The sequence below is a fragment of the Oncorhynchus masou genome, chromosome 21, assembly GCF_036934945.1.
Source record: "Oncorhynchus masou masou isolate Uvic2021 chromosome 21, UVic_Omas_1.1, whole genome shotgun sequence".
NCBI lineage: Eukaryota > Metazoa > Chordata > Actinopteri > Salmoniformes > Salmonidae > Oncorhynchus > Oncorhynchus masou.
In genome coordinates, this window is record NC_088232.1 from 6,341,135 (window position 1) to 6,368,079 (window position 26,945).

Below are 26,945 nucleotides of genomic sequence, written 5' to 3' on the forward strand. Positions count from 1 at the left end.
CTCCCTCTTTTGTCAAACTGTTCTATAATTTAATGCTTTTTGTTTGGCTCTCTTTTCTATATCTTTGTCTACACGTTTACAACACGCAAGGGGAAGCTATCAGAATAGGATCATTGTGTCACGGTTCTCGTCTGTCGAAGGAGAAGTGAAACCGAAAAGCAGCGTGGTGGTTATTCATGTTCTTTAATGAAATGAACGAAATGCAGTGTGGTGGTTATTCATGTTCTTTAATGAAATGAACTAGACATGAAATAACGAACAAAACAAAGAACGAACGTGAAAACCTATACAGCCTATTTTTTTTATTTTTATAAAAATGTATTTATTATCATCAATACCATTCATTCTTTACAACTCATAATTTACATACATACTCAAATAATGGTATTTTTAATTAAACTAATTAAATTAAACTAAACATAAACCCCAAACAAAACCTCAGGGGAGCATCTTCCCTCCCCGTCACCCTACAAAATACCTTCCCCTATCTCCCTGTCCCTAATCTATCCTCCTACAAATCTAAATGACATGGCGCACAGTCTCCTCCCTGCCACAAGAGGGGGATTGCACTAAACTATACCGGTACAAGATGGAACGTACCGGCAAACACTTATGAAGGCTCAACCAATTCAGGTCCTTGAGCCTGTTGTCCAGACCCCTCACCTGCACTCCCTCCCAGACCACTTCCGAGATACCTACTACAGGCGCCGGACTCTCTGCCTTTCTGACCTCCTCGTACAGGTCCCTATGATCTAAACCTACTCGGGCAACTTCAACCTCTGGGTGCGCACGCATCCACTTGGCCGCATGACCAAAGTGCCACGGCAGTTGTTCCGCCCGAGGACCCGTGTTAGACCACACCATTATGCTTCTCGCCTGATACGAGAAAAATACCCGCAGGAGGTAACCGGACGGGTGTATCACTGGCTGAGCAAGCTCCGTTAACAAGAAAGAAACAAAAATTGTGTCCAGCTTGAGGGGGAAATGTGGTACCGACCCTACCTCCCTCCCCGATGGGACAGATCATGCGTGCCCTGGCGACCCACTCATACCTGCCACTCCACATAAACTGAAACACAAGCTTCACTAGAGGCCTTCTCAGACAAGCTGGCAATGGGTAGATGTATGCCAAATACAAAAGCGACGGCAACACATCCACCTTTAGGACCAGGACTTTGCCCATAAAAGACAAATACCTAGCTTTCCACATTGCTAGCTTCGTCTGTACCACTGCGATACGCATGTTCCAGTTTAGCGTCGCTGAGCCGGAGGTCTCAAAATGGACCCAGAGAATCCTCAGGGCCCCCTCACAGAGAGATAACCCCCCAGGCACATCCGTTCTACCGCGCCATCTTCCGAAAAACTTGACGGAAGACTTTGCATGGTTCAGAACTGCTCCCGACGCTCGAATGAAATCCCCAAAGATGGCAAGGGACCTTGTCAGGCACGAGTCTTTGCACAACAACAAGGAAGTGTCGTCGGCGTACTGCGTCATCTTAACACGCAGTCCACCACTTCCAGGGATCAGCAGACCTTCCACCCCTGTGTCTGCCCTAATGGCAGCCCCCAGAGGCTCCATGTACAGAACGAAGAGGAGAGCCGAGAGTGGGCACCCCTGCCTGACCCCAGACGAGAGGTCAAAAACATCACCCAAGTGACTATTTACACTAACTCGGCACCCCGCTCCGACATATAATGTACGAATCCATCCTATAAACTTCTCCCCAAATCCTAATCGACCTAACACTCTGAATAAAAAGGATCTATTCACGCGATCAAAGGCTTTCGCCTGATCTAGCGCTGCTACCATAAAAGGCAGTCCTCTATCTTCAACCCAAGCGATGGAGTTCCTGATTAACTGTAGGTTCCATCTAATAGAGCGGCCCTCTACCCCGCACGTCTGATCCTCATGAACGACGTAGGGAAGGGCTGTGCGCAACCGGTCTGCTAAAACCTTTGCAAGTAGCTTGTAATCTACACACAACATGGTCAACGGCCGCCAGTTGCCAAGGTCAGTTACTTCCCCCTTCTTATATAAAAGTGACAGCACACCAACAGCCATTGATCCCCCCGGGACCCCCGTCTCAAGGATGGCCTTCAAGACTCCGAGGACCACTGGTCCAAGTATACCCCAAAACTTGAGATAAAACTCAGCCAGCAGCCCATCCATCCCAGGCACCTTCCCTTTTCCCATCCTCCTAAGAGCGCTCTCAACCTCTTCTAGTGAAATCTGAGCCTCCATCACTTCTCTAATGTCCTCCGGCAACCGCCTGGACAAGTGTTCTAAAAACACATTTCCCTGCTCTACATCTATTTCCCTTTCCTTAAATAAACCTTGGAAATTATCAGTTGTCACCCTGACCATATCCTCTGGTTCGCTAACTATACTACCATTTTCTTCCCTAACACCATGCATTACCTTCCTACTCTGTCTTGCCCTATAACCAACTTAAAGAACATAGCAGAACAAGTCTCATTATGTTCTAGAAAGCCGCTATGCGCACGCTCCAGGAAAGCTCGAGCCTTCCGCTCCTGCAACTCCCTGAGCTGCGCCTTTAGGGTTGAGGATCTCTCCCAGTCAAACGACCCGCCGAGGTTGCCTGCCTCGTATTCGAGTTCAATTAACCTTTGGATACGATCCACCTCCCTCCTCTCCTCCCTTTTATTCCTCTTGCAATACCCTATTATAAAAGCCCTACTCCTCACCTTAACTAATTCCCACCACTCTAACACCCCCTCGCACATGGACCGGAGACCCTCAAGCCTCCTAAAGAAAACATAAAACCTGTCAACAAAAGCCTGCTCCTCCAGCACATCCCGATCTAGCTTCCAGTACCCCTTACCAAAGAGGCAGATTGGCGACCCCACCTGCAGGAGCACCCCGTCGTGATCCGAAAAGAAAACAGGCAACAGCCGCCCAGACAACTTTCCCAAAGACCTGGGTACAAAAATATAATCGAGCCTCCGCTCAACCCCCCTGGAGTTACGCCATGTAGGACCGTCCATTTTCGGAGTAGTGTGCATACCACCATCTACCAGACCATGGCAAGCCATTAGCCTAGCAATGGCGCCTGCACTGTTATCCCCCTCCTAAATCTGTATTAAAATCCCCCCTATCACTAATTTCCTATTTGTGACACACAGGGGCGTCAGACAGTCCACCATCTCCTTCCTGTCTGCCACCACCTGTGGCCCATACACCACCACTAATCTAAATTTACAATCCCTTATCGTGACATCCACCCCTATAACCCTCCTCTGCATTACCACAAATGAATCCTCCACTTTAACCTCCCTGTGCCCACACAAAATCCCTACCCCCGATGAGTGCACCCCCCCTACACCCCAAAACGACTCCCCCTTGTCCCACTCCCTCTTAAATCTACTAACATCCCCTCCATCCCTCAGGTGAACCTCCTGTAAAAAACAAAAATCAAAACCCACACCCTCCAAGTAACTAAAAACCACCCTCCTCTTAACAATATCTCTTAAACCCCTTACATTTAAACTAACAAAAGTAAAATTAGACTCCATGAAAAAAAATAAAACATGTAATACACACAAATTCGAAACTCAGACAGAAAAAAAAAAAAAAACAGGAGACTCACCCGATGCTCCCCTGCTCCATATCTACCGGTGAGAACACCATCCGTAATCCCGACATCCCCCCCTCTTCCTCCATCACACCATCCCAGGATGCAGGAATAGTGTTTGGCTTCGGGGTGCCCTGCACCCTGGGTTTACCCCCACAATCCTCCCCCTCCCCAGTGTTGCAGCTGGTTTGGAAAAAAATTGGGGAGGCTGAGTCCCCAAACAAAAAACTCCCCACCTCCTCCTGTACCCAGTCCTGAGTCTTGTTAGGTGTGTCCCCACCCAAATGAAGTTGAGAGGCTTGGGAAACCAGCAGCAACCCAGAGGTTTCTCCCACCCCCATCACTCTCTTGGCTATCCCCTCCCCCTCACTGTCGGCCAATTGCACCCTCCTCTTCATTCTCTTCTTTGGTGATGGCGGCAGTGGAGAGATACCACCCCCCCACCATACCCCTCATCTCTTCCACCATGTCACTTTCCCCCCAGTCCACTTGCTCTTCCACCGTCTTCTTCTCCACCACTCCTCCCTCGCTTTCTTCTCTCTCATGCTCCTCCACTCTGTTGCCTTCTTCCACCGCTTTTCCTGGTTCTCCTACTCCCGTGCCTTCCGTTTCCTTCTCTCTTCCATCCGCCGCTTCTTGCTCCTCTTCCTTCCTTGTGGCCTTCCCCTCTGGACTTGTATTCTTGTCATGAGGCGTGTTTCCTTCCCCTCCTCTTCTTCCCCCATCCCCCCCCCCCAGCCGCATATGACCTCTGACGGGCCGGGCACCCCCGCCACAGGTGTGCTGACGAGCCACACCCATGGCATGTTTTAGGCTTGTCACAATCCCTCGCCTCGTGATCCTCAGATCCACAAAATCTGCATTTTCTCATGCTGCACAAGGCGAAAATGTGACCGTAGGCCATACAGCGCCTACAAAATGGGGGCTGACGTGCATAAAACAATGTCCCCCTGTCAGCCCCAAGGGAGAACATAGCAGGAGGATGGAGGTAGCCACCATGTCCCTTTGGGTCCTCCCTGAGGAGGGCCTGTAAACCTCTCCTCCCATTCCAAAACCCAAGGGAGTCTTTGAGGTGCCTAGCTGAGGAAACGTTATCCATGTATCTCCCCAGAAAAGCCCTCACCTCTTCATCCTTAACATAAGGGTTGTAAATGTTAACAGTTACAACCCTAAAGTTATTCTTCGCCAGACTTGATATTTCGTAGTGGCACATCGGCCTCTCACCTCCCACTGCTCTTGCCCTTCTCAGGATATCATCATGTTTTTCTTCCGTATATAGCGCGACGTCGTATGCTCCCTCCAACGAGTTGCCTTGGAAACAAAACACGTCCTTCACCGTCAGCTTTAGAATCCCCATCAATATAATCCTTCCAAAAGATTCTCGTCCTAAAGGCTCCAACTCCTTTTCCTTCCAAGCAAAACGAATCGTGTTAGCCAGCCCAATCCCAGGGACCGACCGTGATGATGTATTTAGCACCATCGCCGCAAGGAGAATGGCGCTCGTACTCTTCTCTTCCAATACAAGAAAAAAAGAAAATCCGAAAGTGACCGAGTCTGTCTGGTGAAACTACGCAGAGACAGGAACAATCACCCACGAAATACTCAAAGAATATGGCTGCCTAAATATGGTTCCCAATCAGAGACAACGATAAACACCTGCCTCTGATTGAGAACCACTCCAGACAGCCATAGACTAGGCTAGATACCCCCACTAAGCCACACACCCAACACCTAACAACACCCCAAGACAAAACACACCACAATAAACCCATGTCACACCCCGGCCTAACCAAATAAATAAAGACAAACACAATATACTACGACCAGGGCGTGACACATTGGGGAATAATAACATATTGTACGGTCTCTTTTAAAATCATGTGAAACGTCAATTGCTATGGAAATGCTGGGATGTGTTTTCAATGATGTTAAAGGTAATTATGATACAATATGGATTGCAATTATCATCATGAATATTGTTAGGTTCTAATTCTCAGAGTAAAAAACTCAATGGACATTTATGAAAGCTTAACCAAGTTTATTCTGCTCAAAGGGTCAGTACAGCTGCATCAGACAAAAACATTTTCCACCACCACAAGTATATATACTCCAATGTAGGCACTCCCCCCTTCTCACCAATCCTTACATATTTTATGGTTAGACAGGAAGACGAAGTGATAGGATAACAAACCATTGTTTCTCCCTTAAGGGAATCTGACCTGACCTCAACCTCCTTGACACCTTATCCAAAGATCTCTACCCTTCTCCCCTAACACATTCCAAAGCCATCTGGCTCCTACAGATGACCATTAACTTCTGATGTAAAAATCAGTCTCTTTCAATCCTTAGATACTATACTTCTGAGTATAACAATGTTCCAAGTTTAACCCAGAATCAAACAATATTAAGGCTATACGCACTACATGTTACACACATAGACAACCATGCAAATTGGCAGGGTTATTTATTTGGACATCACACATTATAGTTTTAATCTTATACAGACATTGTACACACACTCACTAAATCACATCAAATATTATACATCAACCTACTCAGATTTACTACACACATAATATCTTGTCTCAATTTTCTAAAATCTGTGGCATTGGCTCACAGGCAAACAGGCAACTGAATAAAACACATTTCTAGAACCTATTTCTTGAATTCTAAATATCAGACTTGAAAGCTCTAATTTTGACCGTCATAATAACTCTGATGGCAGTAACTTTACAAGCACTAATTATGGGCCATTTAGACTGAGTATAATATCTAGTTATGGTAAGGGGTGAAATAAGTATAGCCAGTTATAATTGTAACAGATGAAAAAGATCAGTCTTTACATGGCTAAAAAAAGGAATATAACATATAGTATTTACAGGAAACTCACTCTACATCCTTAATGAAGTTGCGTGGAAAAAGGAATGTGGTGGTGAAATAATATTCTGTCATGGACAAAGGAACTCAAAAGGTGTGATGATATTAATTAACAAAAACTTTGATCTGAATGTGCAAATAGTTAGGAATGATTCTCAAGGAAGGTGGATCTTTTTGAATATGAAAGTGGACAAAAAAGAGATTTGGCTCATTATTAACGCCCACATCGGATAGCTGTATAGGTGATAATGGTAGCGGGCCCTGGTCATATATGTTCCATTCCTTATATAGCCATTCTGTCTCAGCTCTTCAAAGTGGACAGCCTAGATGCTGCTAATAATGGAAATGTATTCATAGTCATGAGTTTAGCCCACACGTCGAAGTAGACATACTTGGTATTCATATCACAAAAGATATAATAAGCTCTCCACAATGAATTTCAATAGAAAACTTGTAAAAATAGACAAGATCCTGCAACCATGGAAAAATTGCCCTGATTTAACTCCTTAGTCATCTCAGTTTACTCGCTTACTTATGGCGCTGCCTACTCCTGATGATTTGTTTTTCAAATCATATAAGCAAAACATATTTTGCTTTATCTGGGATGCTAAACCAGACAAAATAAAGCGTACCTATCTTTCTAATGAATATGAATTGGGTGGGTTAAGATTATTAAATATAAAAGCACTAAACCTCTCTCTAAAAGCTTCACTTATTCAAAAGTTTTATTTGAACCCTGAGTGGTTCGCAAGTAGATTACTAAGAAAAGCTCAATCATTGTTTAAAAATGGCCTTTTGCCGATTGACATTCAAAGTATCTCTTTTTCAAACAAGCATTGCAGAGCTAGCTACAATTTCATCCCCTGAAAAGAACAAATATTATGGCTTAACTAAAATGTGCTGGTTGATAAAATACCTGTATTTATGGGAAAGATGTTTGAAAATTGTATTTTGTTCTTAAATTATATTGTAAATTGGAGTTGTAGAGTTGTGTCTTTCATGGAGTTATCAGAATTGTATGGGAAGGTCTGCTCAATCCAAGAGTACAACCAATTGATTACAGCATTACCCCAAAAATGGAGGAGGCAGGTGGCAGCGGGAGGAGGTAGGGAACTGGTCAGTCTGCCCAATATAAAGGATCAAAAGAATACCAGTTTAATTTGAGAACCAGTATGTTGACAACTGTGCCATACAGATTGCAAAATAGTTCCATGGTACAGGGTTTATGAGTTGATATATAAAACAACGCAAGATTCAAGACTTCGTGCTTTTCAGCTAAAATTATTATATAGAATTCTCGCCACCAACAAAAATGTTGAATATTTGGGGCATAAAATCATTGAAGCTCTGCAGATTTTGTTGTGATGATACAGAATCAATAGACCATTAATTTTGGCATTGCCACTCAGGTAGCCTGTTTCTGGTCTCAGGTTCAGGAATGGCTAAAAATGCATAGCATTGATCAAAATTTACCCTAGAAATAGTACTGTTAGGAGGTCTGGAGAGACCGGGTCAGTCAATTATTAATACTCCTAGTAAAAGCATTTATATTCAACTCACAATCTGTGGATTCTATTTGATTAGATAGATTGAAATTGGACGTTAAACATCACAGCATAGTTGAAAGATTTTACAGTGGGGAGAACAAGTATTTGATAACCTGCAAAATCGGCAGTGTTTCCTACTTACAAAGCATGTAGAGGTCTGTAAACCTGAAGGATCTGGAGAACGTCTGTATGGAGGAGTGGGCCAAAATCCCTGCTGCAGTGTGTGCAAACCTGGTCAAGAACTACAGGAAACGTATGATCTCTGGAATTTCAAACAGTTTCTGTACCAAATATTAAGTTCTGCTTTTCTGATGTATCAAATTACTTATGTCATGCAATAAAATGCATATTAATTACTTAAAAATCATACAATGTGATTTTCTGGATTTTTGTTTTAGATTCCGTCTCTCACAGTTGAAGTGTACCTATGATAAAAATTACAGACCTCTACATGCTTTGTAAGTAGGAAAACCTGCAAAATCGGCAATGTATCAAATACTTGTTCTCCCCACTGTATGTTGCGTAGAAATCTGAAGAGTGTGGCCAGCAGAGATAGGTGGGATGGGCTGAGGTAAGTTGAGGGTTGGGATGTGGAATTGGGGACAAGTGGGAGTGGAGTTGCTGGGCAGGAGATAGAATGATGGTCAAAGAGGAAGTATAAAAACTAAGCTTGAATGACACTGAGGGGCAGTGTTTTTACAGCTAATGCCGGTTTGCCTGAGGCTGATGCTGTGCAGGTATTTTTACACATCCACACTCTTATTCAAATACACACACACACTATTTACACACAAGTAAATAGTGCCAGACATGCACTCAAACATATACAGTTGTCCTTGATGTTCTTTTATTTTTTTGCATTGTTGTTTTCTGTTCTCTTTTGTCTTTTTTTCTGTGTTCATTTTCTTGGTTGTTGATGCATATATATAGGTTGGGGAATGGAATTATTATTATTTTCTTCTTTCTTCCTTTTCCTTTTTTTTCCTGGAGGGTTGACTGTGGGAGGGGTCTCGGACGGTTGAGGGACAGCTATGGGCAACTGTGGGGGGGATCTTGGAGGGTTCGAGTCGCCGTTTTTTTTTGCCTTGAGGGAGACCTGTCGACATGCCCTTGAGCAGGGCGTGACCCTGGACGCTTCTGTGTGTCGCTCTGAATGGGAGTCTGTTGGATGACTGGTGTGGTGTAGTTGTTGAGCGGCTTCACTGCAAGTATATTGGATATTCAAAAAATAAAAAAGAGAATAAATAGAATATATAAATATTTGGACGAGCAAAGTCAGAGCGACAGATTAAGATATAGTAGAATGTGATATAATACAGTATATACAGTAATGCAAAATATGCAAACATTATTATAGTAACTTGTGTTCCATTATTAAAGTGGCCAGTGATTTCAAATCTATGTATATAGGGCAGCAGCCTCTCTGTGCTAGTGATGGCTATTTAACTGTCTAAAGGCCTTGAGATAGAAGCTGTTTTTCAGTCTCTCGGTCCCAGCTTTGATGCAGCTGTACTGACCTCGCCTTCTGGGATGGTAGCGGGGTGAACAGGCAGTGGTTCGGGTGTTTGTTGTCCTTGATGAAATTTTTGGCCTTACTGTGACATTGGGTGCTGTAGGTGTCCTGGAGGGCAAGTAGTTTGCCACCGGGGATGCTTTGTGCAGACCGCACCAAACTCTGGAGAACACTGCAGTTGTGGGCGGTGCGGTTTCCGTACCAGGCGGTGATACCGCCCGACAGGATGCTCTCAATTGTGCATCTGTAAAAGTTTGTGAGGGTTTTAAATGCCAAGTCAACTTTCCTCAGCCTCTTGTGGTTGAAGAGGCGCTGTTGCGCCTTCTTCACCACACTGTCTATGTGGGTGGACCATTTGACAGTTTGTCAGTGATGTGTACGATGAGGAACTTTCCACCTTCTCCACTGCGGTCCCGTTGATGTGGATAGGGGGGTGCTCTCTCCGCTGTTTCCTGAAGTTCACAATCGGCTTCTTTGTTTTATTGACGTTGAGTGAGAGGTGGTTTTCCTGGCACCACACTCCCAGGGCCCTCACCTCCTCCCTGTAGGCTGTTTTGGCATTGTTGGTAATCAGGCCTACTTCTGTTGTGTCGTCTGCAAACTTGATTGAGTTGGAGGCGTGCGTGGCCAAGCAATCATGGGTGAACAGGGAGTACAGGAGGGGGCTGAGCAAGCATCCTTGTGGGGCCCCAGTGTTGAGTATCAGCGAAGTGGAGGTGTTGTTTCCTACCTTCACCACCTGGTGGGCGGCCCGGTAGGGAGTCCAGGACCCAATTGCACAGGGTGGGGTTCAGACCCAGGGCCTTGAGCTTAATGATGAGCTTGGAGGGTACTATGGTGTTGAATGCTGAGCTATAGTCAATGAACAGCATTCTTACATAGGTATTCCTTTTGCCCAGATAAAATGGGTCAGTGTGCAGTGTGAAGGCGATTGCATCATCTGTGGATCTATTGGGGCGGTAAGCAAATTGAAGTGGATCTAGGGTGTCTGGTAAGGTGGAGGTGATATGATCCTTGACTTGTTTCCCAAAGCACTTTATGATGATGGAAGTGAGTGCCAAGGGGCGATAGTCATTTAGTTCAGTTACCTTTGCTTTCTTGGGTACAGGAACAATGGTAGACATTTGGGGACAACAGACTGAGATGGGGAGAGATTGAATATGTCCGTAAACACTGCAGCCAGCTGGTCTGTGCATGCTCTGAGGACGCAGCTAGGGATGCTGTCTGGGCCGGCAGCCTTGCGAGGGTTAACACACTTAAATGTCTTACTCACGTAGGCCACGAAGAAGAGCCCACAGTCCTTGGTAGCGGGCTGCGTCAGTGGAACTGTGTTATCCTCAAAGCGGGCGAGGTGTTTAGCTTGTCCGGATGCAAGACGTCTGTGACCGCAACGTGGCTGGTTTTTATTTTGTAGTTCGTGATTGTCTGTAGACCCTGCCACATACGTCTCGTGTCTGAGCTGTTGAATGGTGACTCCACTTTGTCTCTGTACTGACATTTTGCCAGTTTGAATGTCTTACGGAGGGAATAACTACATTTTTTTGTATTTGGCTATATTCCCAGTCACCTTGCCATGGCTAAATGCAATGGTTCACGCTTTCAGTTTTACGCGAATGCTGCCATCTATCCACAGTTTCTGGTTAGGGTAGGTTTTAATAGTCACAGTGGGTCCAACATTTCCTATACACTTCCTGAGAATCGGCTTCCTATTTCGCAACAAAGCATCCTTCACACATGCTGCCAAACATACCCTCGTAAAACTGACCATCCTACCGATCCTCGACTTCAGCGATGTCATTTACAAATTTTCATTTACAAAATTCAACCAGTCTCAACGCACTGAGAGCCTCCAACACTCTACTCAGCAAATTGGATGCAGTCTATCACAGTGCCATCCGTTTTGTCACCAAAGCCCCATATACTACCCACCACTGCTACCTGTATGCTCTCGTTCGCTGGCCCTCGCTTCATACTTGTCACCAAACCCACAGGCTCCAGGTCATCTATAAGTCTTTGCTAGGTAAGGCCCCGCCTAATCTCAGCTCACTGGTCACCATAGCAGCACCCACCCGTAGCACGCGCTCCAGCAGGTATATTTCACTGGTCACCCCCAAAGCCAATTCTTCCTTTGGCCGCCTCTCCTTCCAGTTCTCTGCTGCCAATGACTGGAACAAACTGAAATAATCTCTGAAGCTGGAGACTCATATCTCCCTCACTAGCTTCCTGTTTGAGTTTCTGCCTATAGCAAGAAGGGAGGAGCAAAATGGAGTTTATTAGATTTGCCGAGGGCCTTGTAGGTATCCTGGAAGTTGGAGTTGCAGTAGTTGAGTGTTTTAAGCAGCGCGAGTACTACAGTCAATGTGTTGATAGAACTTCAGTAACCTTTTTCTCAAATTTGCTTTGTTAAAATCTCCAGCTACAATAAATGTGGCCTCAGGATATGTCGTTTCCAGTTTGCATTAAGTCCAGTGAAGTTCTTTGAGGGCCGTTGTGGTATAGGCTTGAGAGGGAATATACACGGCTGTGAATATAACCGAGGAGAATTGTCTTGGGAGGTAATACGGTTGGCATTTGATTTAGGTAGTCTAGGTTGATGAACAAAAGGACTTGAGTTCCTGTATGTTATCACAATCACACCATGAGTCATGAAACATACACCCCCATCCTTCTTCCCAAAGAGATATTTATTCCTGTCTGCGTGATAAACTGAGAACCCAACTGGCTTTACGGACTCGGACAGTATATCCCGAGAGAGCCTTGTTTCTGTGAAACAGGGTATGTTACAATCCCTGATGTCTCTCTGGAAGGAAATCCTCGCCCTGAGCACATCAACTTTATTATCCAGAGACTGAACATTAGCGAGTAACATACTCGGAAGTGGTGGGTGGTGTATGCGCCTCCTGAGTCGGACCAGAAGTCCACTCCGAGCACCTCTTTTCTGCCTGGCTGTGTTTTGGATCAGCCTCTGGAATCAGTTCAATCGCCTTGGGGTGTACAAACAAAGGATCCGATTTGGGAAAGTCGTATTCCTGGTCATAATTCTGATAATGCTGGTGAGTTACCGCCGCTCTGATTTCCAAAAGTTCTTCCCGGCAGTATGTAATAACAAAACATTTCCTGGGCTAATAATGTAAGAAATAACACAAACTAAATACTGCAAAGTTTTCTAAAAGCTAGAAGCACAGCAGCCCTATCCGTCAGCGACATTTTCCGCGTCATACCCCTCAGGGATCGACCCTTGTTGTGCTTTGCTCTCCAGAGCAGGGCACCGTTCAAAAGAGTGATCAATGGGGTAGCATTGATTGTAGAGGTTGATCAAATAAATAAAACATATTCCTGGTGTTTGACGCCCAGTTTGGTGAGACATAGACCTGGTGGCAATGGCAAGACTGAGAATAATCTGTCTTGTTGAGCTTTGACACAGAGTTTCTCCCTGTTAAGGTAATATTTGTTATTTTGTGAGGGCCTAGGTTCTGAACCTGGCCTAGGTTTCGGACATGTTGCAGCAGTGTGATCCCACAATGTAATATATGTGCAGGATGGCATAGTCAGAGGGAGTTTAAAGTTGGGATAGAGAATGCCTGGGGACCAGAATTTTTTTTGAAATACACCGTCTGGAACAAGACAGTGTTTCATTCTGGAAATGGTCCTATATAAGCCGAAATGTTGAATAAAATTATATTTGAACTTACTCTTTCAATTTTCCGTGGTCCTTCGAGACAAAATATTCACAGGAAAGTATTATTTACCTGACTTGTTTGAAATGTCTACTTCAGTACCACTCTATCACATTGGCAAAAACATGTAAACACCTGCAATACTTTGGTTAGTATGCATGGTTTGCGTGTGTGTGCCTATGGTTATGAGAAAAACATATTGATTGCCTGGCATGTTCACGTATCGCCAACCAGGATCAAACTGACCATGACCTAACCATTTGGGTGGTCTTAACCAATCATAGCACAGTATGATATGGTGGTAAACTGCATCCAATTACAATTCAGTATGTTTACACATATGAATATTACACAAGTGTAAGTAAAAAATAATGCAAATAAGTTTGAAATTGTCCTACTAATGCACTTAAGGGCTCAAATACCTATCATATCAGTAATTATGTTTTGTTTGGTTAGCTTTTGGAAACGTTAACTTGCGCACATAACTTTGCCTGAAATCACATACATTGTAATTTTCGATTTACCTGATATAACGTATTAGGATGGCTAACATTCGATGTCTACGGGTGCATTGTCTTCTAGCCAAGATATGAAATGCAATCATAATTGACTTTAGCGCATATAAGGCACACACAACAGTTACCATGATGACTGAAAACACAACGGTGGGATGAATGAGTGACAAATTTCCGGGCAAGAGGGGCCCATTTAAAATTAATTAATTCTTCCCTCGCCCCTTTCCCTGCAAGTGTCAACTCGTCAGACGTCATGATACGACATCAGAAGTGTCCACTTAATTTGAGGGCTGAGGGGAGAGCGTGTGTATTTGAAGTGTTTGGAATGCAGCCATTGACGTGTGGGAACACTAATCCTAACCCTATAAAGGCCTGTTTTAACCTTGTATTATTTTTGCTGATATGAAACTTTGCATTCCTTATGTTTCCAAAACCGTACCGCAAGCGATACGTGTTGACGTTTAGAGTTAACATCAATTCTATCATTAATAGGTGGTAGTTAATGTCTATGAATGGGGTAGGGCACCCATACAGCTGGGGATACGAGGTGCTCTGTGAGAGAGACGAGTTTGAGTGGGGCAGAAAGTTTCCTATGCTGAGGCAGTGAAGAGAGTAGAGGATAGTCCAAGGGTAAGTGATTTGACTGGGAGCCCCCAGTGAGTAGGCCTGAAGAGAGCAATCCAGGATGAGTTTTAGTGAGGTAGGATTTATTGCTCTTATTGCTATGGTTATTAATTGTCTGCACTGATGGCGTGTAAATCCCATGAAATAGATGTGGTAGTGGCAGCAGCTGTGGGGCTGGAGTACGATCTGGTAGGGCTGAAGTATTGGTTTATGAGGTAAGTGTGTATGTGTAGGGTTAGATGGTGGAAAATAAATCGCACCACTATCTTTTCCGTGGCATAATGTGCAATTCATACTCCGACCTGTAAAAGACAGCAAGACAGTGTCAATTCTGCCTGCCGGAAACTCACAGGAAGAAGTAAACCCATGCTAGGACAGTTGAATATTTACCTTACTGAGTCTTTGGAATAAAGTTATTTATTATTTTCTAGTCAATTCTAACACACTGTTATTTGTAAGCAAGTCTGCTTTGAGCTTGAAAGATACTGATCAGAGGAGATTTTATGTGTAATGTAATAAGGAGTACCGTAATTCAAAGGACAGCGCGCATTCCTTTTTCATTTAACCACACCCTTTAAGCTATGACGCCAACAAATAAGATCCTTTCTCTTCTGTGTAAACGGAAGTGAACAGGTGACTTAGAACCATTTCCAAGCTAACGTTTTTATTGTTGTTATTTGGACGTTTATTAACGCAATGGAACCTTAAAATATGATCCATTTAACTGCACATCATCACATACTTACCTCATGTAGTCTTTAATTCGCGTTGGAGATAGGACTTGATATATGTTATCTAGGTAATGCTAGCTAGCTGCAAAAGTTAGCAAACAATGGCTAACTGTATGGTTTTTCACACTCAAATAGCCTCCATCATGGAGGTGCTAGCGAATGCAGCAGTGGCAGAGATCTGTAAAATCGTAGACGACGACTATGCAGTGTTTCGTTTGGAAATTTCTCAAAGCCAGAAAGAAAACAGGGGATTGCGGAGGAAGCTACAGCTATTGGAACTAAAGGTGTCACGGGAGCGCGCAGAGAGGACAATTCGAGAGCGCGTCCTCGCCAGTCGTCCCAGTAGTGTCAAGATCCTCGACCGATACAGAGGAATGGCAAGAGGTACATTTTGTAGGGGCCTGTCGCCCCGTTTCCCTCATGTGTTCAGATGTGTTACCCAGAATTCAGTCTTGGTCAGTTTTTGGATAGTATGCAACTTCCCCTGATTACTTAGAATAAAAACGTTTTTGCAAGATAGCTATCTTATTTTATCTGGCACAAAGACACTATCATATTATAACCAAATTCTTGAATTTCCTATTGTTATACTTAATATTTTTGGGGGGATACATAATAATCAATCAAATTGTATATCAAAAAGTTATGAATAAGTTTACCTTACATCCTTGCCAATTGTAGACCGTGACAATAGTGTACAATATACCGTTGAGCATTGACAGTACATAACTTAACCACCTCTTTTCTCACAATCACTCTCAGGTGAAGGACATCTTACTGGAGGCCACAGGGGCTTTGTGAAGCCAGCGGGACACAACGCGTGGAGAGATGACCAACCCATATCTATAGATGAGGGTTGTGGAACCTCAACCCAGCATGTTATCGTAATAGAGGTTGGTGTCATAGTGTAACATAAAAAATGACAGTACATCAAATGTGACTCGTTTATTTCAGAAGGGCTCCCCTCAGCTATTCAGCTTGTGAGACTTCCCTACAACATTGTTATCCAATTCAACTCATGTACCAACAATAACTTCCTCTCTTCTTGTGTCAGTCTGCAGATGCAGATGCTGCAGGTCCTGGAGAATCGTCTCTTGTCAAGCAGGAGAGGACTGAAGGAGATGACCCACGACATAGCAGAGACATCCAGACTGGCGTAGTGGCTGGAGTGGTGCCCCCTTTAGCCACGGAGGACCCCGCTGCCCCGCCTAAGAACCGATGCAGCATCATGGAGGTCAGTTGAACGCTGAACGCCGTCCTCAAGTCAGAGACAGAAAACGAGAATTTAATTGTGACACACAGGCTCTTACACACAGGACCTGACCACAGATCAGACCCAGAGAGACTGGAGTTGAGACCACTGGGGTGTGCTCCTGCTCCCGGCTCAGAGTATTTGCTTTACGGTATTACGAGCCCGAGGATGGTTCATTCCCATCGGGACTCAGGTTATGTGTTAGAGACTGGCAATGATCTGTCTTGTTCTTCCACTACAGAGTTGGACCCTGTCAACATACCCTTGGGTTTAGAGACACAGACTGATCTGTCTAGAGGGGACTGGAACCAGTACAGTAGTAGTATACACTCTGAAGGGTGCCTAGATAAGAAAGGGGAGGATCTAGTGGTAGATGACGTGAAAGTGGAGGGCGACGGGCCTCTGAGATGGAATGTCGATGAGCCTCAAATGAAGGACACTCACAAGGCAGATATTTCTTAGATTACAGGGAAAGCTTGGAGACAAATCCAAATGCGACCCACTCCCATTTGCACGTGCTCAGATATCGTGAACCTGTGTCCACGTCGATGGGGCCTTCCAATTCACATGGCTGTGTCCTTTTCGATCAGGTATTGAACTCAGAAGACCAAAGGGCCAAGGTTCAGGGACAGACACCAACATCCGGCAATAGCAAAGAGAAACGGTTCCACTGTGTGTTCAGCTGCCCCCAGAAGGTGGAGATACACCAGAGGGTCCACACAGGGATAAAACCCTTCAGCTGTACCCAGTGTCATATGCGCTTTGCTGATGCTGGAAACCTGAAGAGGCACCTGAAGGTCCACACGGAAGAGAGGCCGTTTGCCTGTTTGCACTGCGGGAAGAGGTTCTCAGAAAGGAGCTACCTCAAGATATACCTGCAGAAAAAACATTTCACTCGATAGCTTCTGATTTTCATTCTTGTCAGCAGAAAAGATCCACAGATGCATTCGGAATAATGAGACTAACAGATTTCAGTGTTGAATATTACCGGGTAGAATATTGCATCCAGATATTGTGTGATATACAATGCATATATAAGCCTAAAAAGTCTGTTACATATTGTGTTTGTACTGTTTAGGCTGTATGGTGTTCAGAAATGCCTGTTTCATTACCTCCATTCATCTACTTAATTTCTTTTCCAAGACCATTTTTAGGAGAAAATTTATGGAGAAAATTCAGGTTCCTGATGATTGTTTTGTGAAGACATTACATTTAAAATTTAGTCATTTAGCAGATGCTCTTATCCAGAGCAACTCATCATAGCATCATAGTTTACCTCAAAGTAGTTATCAGCAATATCTGTGCAAGTAGGAAAATACTATTTGTGTTTATTTATTTTAATGGGGGGGATTGTTTTACAATCAGATGAAAACATGACGTGTTGTGTTCATGCCACATTAAACGGTAGACAGTTAAACTACATGTCATTACTATAAAACTCACAATAGAAGCTCTAAAGCAATCATATGGACTGCTCATTATTTATATTTTTTTTAAGTATTAGGCTTATCTGCTATTTTTTAACGTCATGCCCCCCTCCGTCCTTGACTTTTCCTAAATAAGTCTATAATACACACTTTCAGAATCTTAATATCACAAACAGAACTGGTGTTAGAACGTTTTAGGAGGGCATGTCATTTTGGTTTTCCAAGTTGCCCCTTCTCCCCACAATAGGGCCTTCTCCGATAGTTGAAGATGCCATGCCCAGTTGATAATCATGCCGATAATTGTCTCGAAGCTGAAACTAAACTATACCGAAACTAAATTCACACACATAATAACAGATTAAATAAATGAAGTAGGCTAAAGTATGATGGGTTGATGAGCAAGGGGAAGCAAACAGTGCATAATTATGTAATCAACAATTGTTAATGAAGGACAGGGCGGGCCATTCTATTTTATTGATCTATTCTAATAAAAAACTGGTATGTACTCTTTCAGTCTATTCTGGCCCACTTGGAGTACACAGTGAGAGCGTGTGTAATTTACAATGACAAGAAGGCCAAGATGAATGGATACACTCGTTAGCGTTGCTACAAAATCTGAATAAAAACAACTCAGAATTTGGGGAAGAATGAATCATGATCACATCTCTGATGAGTGTTCTTCTGATTCTGAGCATCAACCTGAACCTACTCCTCTGAGTCCTAAGCACAAAATAATACATAATTGTGCGCACTGAGCAGGTGCCAGCGGCACCACCAAACGAAATGGTGAGACAGGAAAGCGGATGGCACCATTCGGAATAGAACAAGCCAGTGACAATTCTACAGGCCATTATCAAAGAGCAGGCCCTACATCTAAAACAAGAAACAAATTGAGCAACGCAATCCACAGCGTTCATTGTTTAGGCTATGTGTACATGCTCCAACTGATAATTTACTTTTTGACTGTCATATCAACAATTATGTTCATTATGCCATTATTGCTATTTTGATGATTTTCACTTGACATTTAGGCTATTTTCGTCATTTGACCGTGCATCTTGGCTGTTGGTGTATTTACTTTTATTTTGTTATAAATATACCGGGTTCCAACACCTATGCTTTCTGTTTCATAGTTGTAACTAAGCAACTCCACAAATACAATTTATTGAACACTTGAATTATTATTGTTATTATTATTATTTACATATATCCACATAAGACGTCCCCAAAAAAATGTGCTCCCTTATGAAAAAATCAAATGCCTGTCCAACGGATTCGTTCTGGCGCTTGCCCTGGTTTACAGTACCTTGTATTCATCCGCCTTGGCGTTTTTCATATTTTGTTGCATTACAACCTGTAATTTAAATGGATTTTTATTTGGATTTCATGTAATGGTCATACACAAAATAGTCCAAATTGGTGAAGTGAAATGAAAAAAATTACTTGTTTAAAAAATGTATACAAAGTAAACAACAGAAAAGTGGTGGTGCATATGTATTCACCCCCTTTGCTATGAAGCCCCTAAATATGATCTGGTGCAACCGTTTACCTTCAGAAGTCACATAAGTAGTTAAATAAAGTCCAACTGTGTGCAATCTGTGACATGATCTCAGATCTCATATATACACCTGTTCTGTAAGGCCCCAGAGTCTGCGACACCATAAAGACCAAGGAGCTCTCCAAACAGGTCAGGGACAAAGTTGTGGAGAAGTACAGATCAGGGTTGGGTTATAAAAAAATATCAGAAACATTGAACATACCACCATTAAATCCATTATTAAAAACTAGAAAGAATATGGCACCACAACAAACCTGTAAGTGGGAGACTCTCCAAACATATGGAAGAAGGTACTCTGGGTGTTGAGTGCTTTTTGGCCATCAAGGAAAAGGCTATGTCTGGCGCAAACCCAACACCTCTCATCACTCCGAGAATACCATCCCAACAGTGATGCATGGTGGTGGCAGCATCATGCTGTGGGGATGTTTTTCATTGGCAAGGACTGGGAAACTGGTCCGAATTGAAGGAATGATGGACACAGGGAAATTCTTGAGGGAAACCTGTTTGTCTTCCAGAGATTTGAGACTGGGACGGAGGTTCACCTTCCAGCAGGACAATGACGCGAAGCATACTGCTAAAGCAACACTTGAGTGATTTAAGGGGAAAATTTAAATGTCTTGGAATGGCCTAATCAAAGCCCAGACCTCAATCCAATTGAGAATCTGTGGTATGACTTAAAGATTGCTGTACACCAGCGGAACCCATCCAACTTGAAGGAGCTGGAGCAGTTTTGCCTTGAAGAATGGGCAAAATCCCAGTGGCTAGATGTGCCAAGCTTATAGAGACATACCCCAAGAGACTTGCAGCTTTAATTGCTGCAAAAGGTGTCTCTACAAAGAACTGACTTTGGGGGGGATGAATAGTTCTTTTTTTGTTGTATTATTCCTTGTTTTACAAGAAAAAATATTTTGCATCTTCAAAGTGGTAGGTATGTTGTGTAAATCAAATGATACAAACCCACAAAAATCTATTTTAATTACAGGTTGTAAGGCAACAAAATAGTAAAAATGCCAAGGGGGTGAATACTTTCGCAAGCCACTGTATCTGTGTGTGCGTGTGTACATTATGTATCTGATGAAGTGTATGTATATTTAATCAGTATCACCTTTCTTCCAGGAAGAGGAGGGTCCAGAGGTGCTGCTGCTGAAGGAGGAGGGGTGTGAGGAGGGTCTGAGGAACCCTGAGGGGACCATGGTCATGGAGGACAACCAGACTCCACCTCCTCCTGAACCCACAGAGGAACCAGCTGAGCAGCACAGGACCACACACAGTCTCACTGAGGTGAGCCTCTGAACTACTGTCTGTATGGTATTAGGTCAGGGCCCATATCCACAAAGCTTCTCCGAGTAGGAGTGCTGATCTAGGTGATTTACGACAGGCAAAATCCTAGAAGAAAATCTGGTTCAGTCTGCTTTCCACCAGACACCGGGCGATGAATTCACATTTCAGTAGGACAATATCCCGAAACACAAGGCCAAATATACACTTTTTGGAATCGGCTAAACTTTGATCATTGAGATAGGAAATGAATGATAGGAAATGAAAGACATTTACATTTACATTTAAGTCATTTAGCAGACGCTCTTATCCAGAGCGACTTACAAATTGGTGAATTCACCTTCTGACATCCAGTGGAACAGCCACTTTACAATAGTGCATCTAAATCATTAAGGGGGGGGTGGTGAGAAGGATTACTTATCCTATCCTAGGTATTCCTTGAAGAGGTGGGGTTTCAGGTGTCTCCGGAAGGTGGTGATTGACTCCGCTGTCCTGGCGTCGTGAGGGAGTTTGTTCCACCATTGGGGGGCCAGAGCAGCGAACAGTTTTGACTGGGCTGAGCGGGAACTGTACTTCCTCAATGGTAGGGAGGCGAGCAGGCCAGAGGTGGATGAACGCAGTGCCCTTGCTTGGGTGTAGGGCCTGATCAGAGCCTGGAGGTACTGCGGTGCCGTTCCCCTCACAGCTCCGTAGGCAAGCACCATGGTCTTGTAGCGGATGCGAGCTTCAACTGGAAGCCAGTGGAGAGAGCGGAGGAGCGGGGTGACGTGAGAGAACTTGGGAAGGTTGAACACCAGACGGGCTGCGGCGTTCTGGATGAGTTGTAGGGGTTTAATGGCACAGGCAGGGAGCCCAGCCAACAGCGAGTTGCAGTAATCCAGACGGGAGATGACAAGTGCCTGGATTAGGACCTGCGCCGCTTCCTGTGTGAGGCAGGGTCGTACTCTGCGGATGTTGTAGAGCATGAACCTACAGGAACGGGCCACCGCCATGATGTTGGTTGAGAACGACAGGGTGTTGTCCAGGATCACGCCAAGGTTCTTAGCGCTCTGGGAGGAGGACACAATGGAGTTGTCAACCGTGATGGCGAGATCATGGAACGGGCAGTCCTTCCCCGGGAGGAAGAGCAGCTCCGTCTTGCCGAGGTTCAGCTTGAGGTGGTGATCCGTCATCCACACTGATATGTCTGCCAGACATGCAGAGATGCGATTCGCCACCTGGTCATCAGAAGGGGGAAAGGAGAAGATTAATTGTGTGTCGTCTGCATAGCAATGATAGGAGAGACCATGTGAGGTTATGACAGAGCCAAGTGACTTGGTGTATAGCGAGAATAGGAGAGGGCCTAGAACAGAGCCCTGGGGGACACCAGTGGTGAGAGCGCGTGGCGAAGAGACTGGGTTATGTCAGAAGTTAATGGTTCTCTGAAGAAAAACCAATAGATCTGTAGATTAGATGGAGGGGTTGAGGTCAGGAGGTGAGGACAGATTCTTTTAAGGCAGTAATAAAGGTTAGTTATCCTGTTACCGTTTTTATTAGCTTCCTGTGGAGCCATAAACTGGAAAGATTGGAGAATTGGAGTGTTTTAAGTAGGAGGTATATAACTGTGATGTGAGAAATGCTTTGCTGTCTGGTTACAGCTGTACAGAACATTTGGGAATAATTAAACTTGGTTAAAGCTTCTCTAGTGTCCGTGAGTTATTTTCTCTGAAAAATAAGAACATAACACACTGTAGTTGCTTAACAAGAAGACAGTGAATGTTCCTGAGTGGATAATCTACTTGAAAATATAGGGCAAGACCTGAAATTGATTGTCTAGCAATGTACAACAACCAATTTGACAGAGCTTGTAGAATTTTGGAAAGAATAATGGGCAAATGTTGCACATTTCAGGTGTGGAAAGGTCTTAGAGACTTAACCAGAAAGATTCAGAGCTGTACTCGATGGTGCAAAATATTGACTCGGGTGTGAATACTTATGTAAAATAGATATTTCTGTATTTCATTTTCAATAAATGTACAAAAATATCTAAAAACATGTTTTCACTTTGTCATTATGAGGTATTGTGTGTGTGTGTGTGTATGGGTGAGATAAAACATATATTTATTCCATTTTGAATGCAGGCTTCAATGTCTTTTTCAGAGACAGTGCCATTTAACCATGCTTCCCAGAGAGCCAGAATGTCAGGACACTAGTTATGTATCCAATTGTGGCCATTTTTTTTATCATACTACGCACATTTAGGTGCATTACCCCCTACGAGATTTAGAGGGGGTATTCAGCTCATCCACTTAAGGGTTAACAGGCATAGGATAATCTGCAGCTATTTGCTGAGTAAACTGAGGCATTGCCAGGTCATTGGCCATCCACGTAAGAGCAGAGTAGACTGAGCGTTCGACAGATCTCCTTCAAGTTGCTGGATGCAATGGCTGGAGCGGGAACTGGGTGAGCAGTGTTGGCAGAGCTCAGTCCACCCGGACAAAGCTCTCATAGTATCAAATGACCTAACATGTTTGCATAGTACTTATAGCGACCCATCAGAATATGCTCCATAGCAGGGTGCTCATATCAGATTTCTTGATCCAACATCCTCTCACTCTGTGTCTCTTACAGTCAGTAGACATGGAGGATGGGAAGCCTGATCTGCTGCTGGTCAAAGAAGAGACAATAAAGGACGGACCAGAGAGCATTGACCTGCGGAGTGGACTAAAGATGGGGGAGCAAGGTAAGGAAGAAATACATATAGCCTAGATACAGTAATAGATCTTCAAATGAATATTATGCATATTATTCATTCTTGATTTTCTTCATTGATAAAATGAAATCAATACAACTTATGTTTACATACTAAAGCGCACATTATAATGTATGAACTTGACCCGGTAATTGACTCAAACTCCATTGGTCTATGAGTTCTTTGCCATGTTTGTAAAGTCTATTTTGTAACCTCTTCCTGCAGGTGGTTGGCTGGAGGCAAACAGAGGAGACTGGGCAGCCATCTTGGATTCCCAGACTCTGACCGGTGCAGCAAAGGGCCTAGGGGACAACATCACTGAACAGGCCAGGACCAGAAGCGACATAGTGGAGGTCAGTGGATTGGACAGCGTCCTTAACTCAGGGTGAGGCGTAGATTTGGTCTGCGGGGACGGGGAGGTGTCTGTATGAGAACAGCCACAGACTCGGCTAGCAATACTCCGTCCTGCTCCTATAGTTTTGATTCAGACAGACTGATGGCGCCTCAGGTTAACCCCCTAACTGGTGCTGCCTTCAGCATGCCTTCTATAGGATCTATCAACTGGAACATGGACCCTGCGACAACACAGACACTCCCTGGCCTTCATCCTCCTCACAATCTCCTAATGATAAACCAGACCTCAGACAATTCCAATGCCGCAACACTAAATTGCAACACAAGCCCATTCACAAATGACAGTAGAAGTAATGGTATCAGTAGATCCGGCGGCAAAGAGAAGCGCTTCCCATGTTCGTCCACACAGGGGAGAAACCTTTCAGCTTCCCCCAATGTGAGAAGAGGTTTTCTCACCAGTTGAAGATGCACCTGATGGTCCACACGGGAGAGAGGCCGTTCGCCTTTACACACAGCTAGAAGAGGTTCTCAGAGAGGAGCTACCTCAGGATACACCAGCAGAAAATGCACACAGTCCATGTATAGTGACATGTAACGTAGTACTAGTTAGTTAGTTTGTAGTTAATTCTGTTGGTTTAAGATGTAGTAGGGAACTGGATGAGATGAACTGAGGAAAGAATGAGTATGATGAGGCAGAGTAGATGTCTATAAAAATGCTTCATTATTGAAAAGTGTTTTCATGTAATGTTGAACCTTTTCCAAAGTATCCCCCAACCTAACCCGGTTATATCCCCTATATCCCCATTGACGGTGGTTAATATTTTAGAATATCTTGTCATGTTTCTGTGTGTACAGCAAAAAGTTTGTAATATAAACCTTTATGATTTCTCTTCCATTTGTTTTTACAGTCTGCAGTCCATGAGGACTTGTTGATGTCCAGTGTTGCAGGTGGGAGAGACTGGACCTCTGAGGTGGCTGGTCACAAAACATGGCCCCGGATCAGGATCATGGATCAGGAGCCGCCGCTCTTCCTTCCTGAGTCGGATCCGCGACAGAGAATCCACCACCACACAGAACACAACCAGTGGACAGGTGGACTGAACAACCTCAGTCCTGGTGGTCATCAGAGAGACCGAGGCTCCAGTCAGGGATCCAGTCTGCAGTCCAGGCCCTTCTCTTCACAGTCTCAGTGCAGGGATGAAGCAGGGCCTGGGGCTGATAGAGATGGACCCTCCTGTTCCTATGATACAAACACCACAGTATCCATGATGAACAGAGCAGGTCACCCTGGGCTTCAGCCTTCAGAGAGATTGGTGGGAGACTCACCTGATGGGAATCTAACAGGAAATCTGTCTTCTCTTTCAGGGTCTCGTCTAATGCCTGGTGACTGGGTTCATAAAAGGCCTGGACCTGGGTCTAGTCTTCCTCAGCTACCTCATCGTTACCCTACCAACACAGCACACAATCCCAACAACACCCAAACAATGGCTAGAGGTCAAGGAGGGAGCTCAAACACTAAACACATGAGGGTGGTGGCTCCTGCTTCTACCTCCTCTGGTGTCATTGGGTCACAATGTGGGAGGCTGAGTATTAGGACGGATGCCGACAAGCCGTACGCCTGCCCCACATGTGGGAAGCGCTTCGCTCAGGCGAATTATGTGAAGATGCATCAGACCGTTCACACCAAGGAGAAGCCCTTCAAGTGCAAACTATGTTACAAGAGCTTCTCCTTCCTGACTAACCTTACCAGACATAGGAGTGTCCACAATGGGGAGAAATCGTAGCAGTGTGGTTTTAGATGTACACAGAGGATATCTGGGAACTATTCTTTAGCTGACATATTATCGCTATCTTGTGAAGTGTCTTGGGGTAAGATCTTTTTTTTTTTTAAGTACTCTAAGTTCCCTCAGTTCAGTGGCGACCCCAGACATTTTTCATAGGGGTGGCCAGATGGGTCCACTGAAAATATTGGGGTGGCAGACCAAAACCAAAAGCCTTAACTGAATTTCAGGAATTCTATTATGCTGTTGTAGTATATAGGCAAGTTGAAAACGATGTCAAAATGAGCGTTAAAGAATCGCATACGGATGTACTTTGGTTTCTTATCTTACAGTTAATGTTACTATTTATATGATTAACATTTTGAGTTCCACAACAATCCTGTTTTAATATTTCATGTATCTGTATATACATGTGTTTTGGCGATTCATTGTTCGTCAAATAGGCTTGTTGTCCTTTTCCTTAAAAAAAAAAGAAAATATACAGCTTTAATTTGAAGGAGTACATTGATTGTAAGGAACAATACATTTACTGGGAACAAGCCTACTCACGTTTAAAAACACCACACAGAGGCCTCCAATTATATTCAATACAGCTTTATTTGGCTGTTGCTGTGTCTTTTTGTAACAAAAATATTATATTATATATGTCCCAAAATGAAAAACAAAAGCATAATCATGGACAACAATATACATTTTACTATAGCCTTCTCACAACCTATTCATATGCCTGCTTTATTAGGCTACATTCTTTTCAGTTCAGCTTTTTTCGCCTGTTGCTGTATCTTTTGGCAAACACATCCACAAAATCATCAAGATTTATGGCACTAGCCCTTCTTGACTACACTTAATCAAGACTGTCTTGAGAATTACAATGAGTGACGAGCGATTGAGCAATTTGGGGGTGTTAACTTTAGCACAGAAAAACGGCGCTCACCTGCTGATTCAAGGCTTGTATCCCTTGCATTATGACACAATTTTCTTCAGAAAATCTTCTCTTCACCTCAGAGAGAAGCACATCAACAATTGGAATGAATGAATCTGCCCGAAATGAGTCCTTATCTGTGTTGACCTGTCTTTTGAAGTATTGGTGTGGAAATGTAATACCCTTGATGTGCCCAAGTTGAATTGTGGGGACTGTAAAATATCTGACAGATGTTTTATCTCACCAAAAACATTGGTGAATGTTATAAGGAGGCCAACAAACTTTAGATATATTTGGGCTAATAGACCTCTTGCCTCTACAGCTCTGTCACCATTTCTCTCTTCAGATATTTCTTTCAGTAGACATATGATGGCTGGCAGTCTGTCCCTCACGGTCTTGCAAGCATTGTACCTACATGCCCACCGTGTCTCTATCAGCTGTTGTAACTCTCTTGGGGCCCCCTGAAACATCTTCCTTTGTACCTCTAGTCACCTTTGGTGCACATATGACCCTGACACAAAGACATAGAGTTTCTGCAAAATGGAAAAGAAACAATAGGCTTCAG

The 26,945-nt window shown here is 43.9% G+C and overlaps 1 protein-coding gene across 3 annotated transcripts; it reads left to right on the forward strand.

Moving 5' to 3' along the window:
* The first annotated feature begins 15,178 nt into the window (after positions 1–15,178).
* Positions 15,179–25,954, forward strand: LOC135507647 (zinc finger protein 263-like). 3 transcript variants are annotated; one of them, XM_064927229.1, is made up of 8 exons: positions 15,179–15,461; positions 15,840–15,970; positions 16,132–16,311; positions 20,431–20,595; positions 23,203–23,314; positions 23,549–23,676; positions 24,586–24,958; positions 25,043–25,954. In XM_064927229.1, exons 1-8 carry the CDS (start codon positions 15,179–15,181, stop codon positions 25,459–25,461), a joined length of 1,791 nt encoding a protein of 596 aa, XP_064783301.1. In that variant the 3' UTR covers positions 25,462–25,954. The 3 variants fall into 3 exon arrangements, with proteins under 3 accessions (XP_064783301.1, XP_064783300.1, XP_064783302.1); XM_064927228.1 differs by having other exon boundaries at positions 24,586–25,954; XM_064927230.1 differs by lacking the exon at positions 25,043–25,954 and having other exon boundaries at positions 23,549–23,708; positions 24,586–24,700.
* The last annotated feature ends 991 nt before the right edge of the window (positions 25,955–26,945 follow it).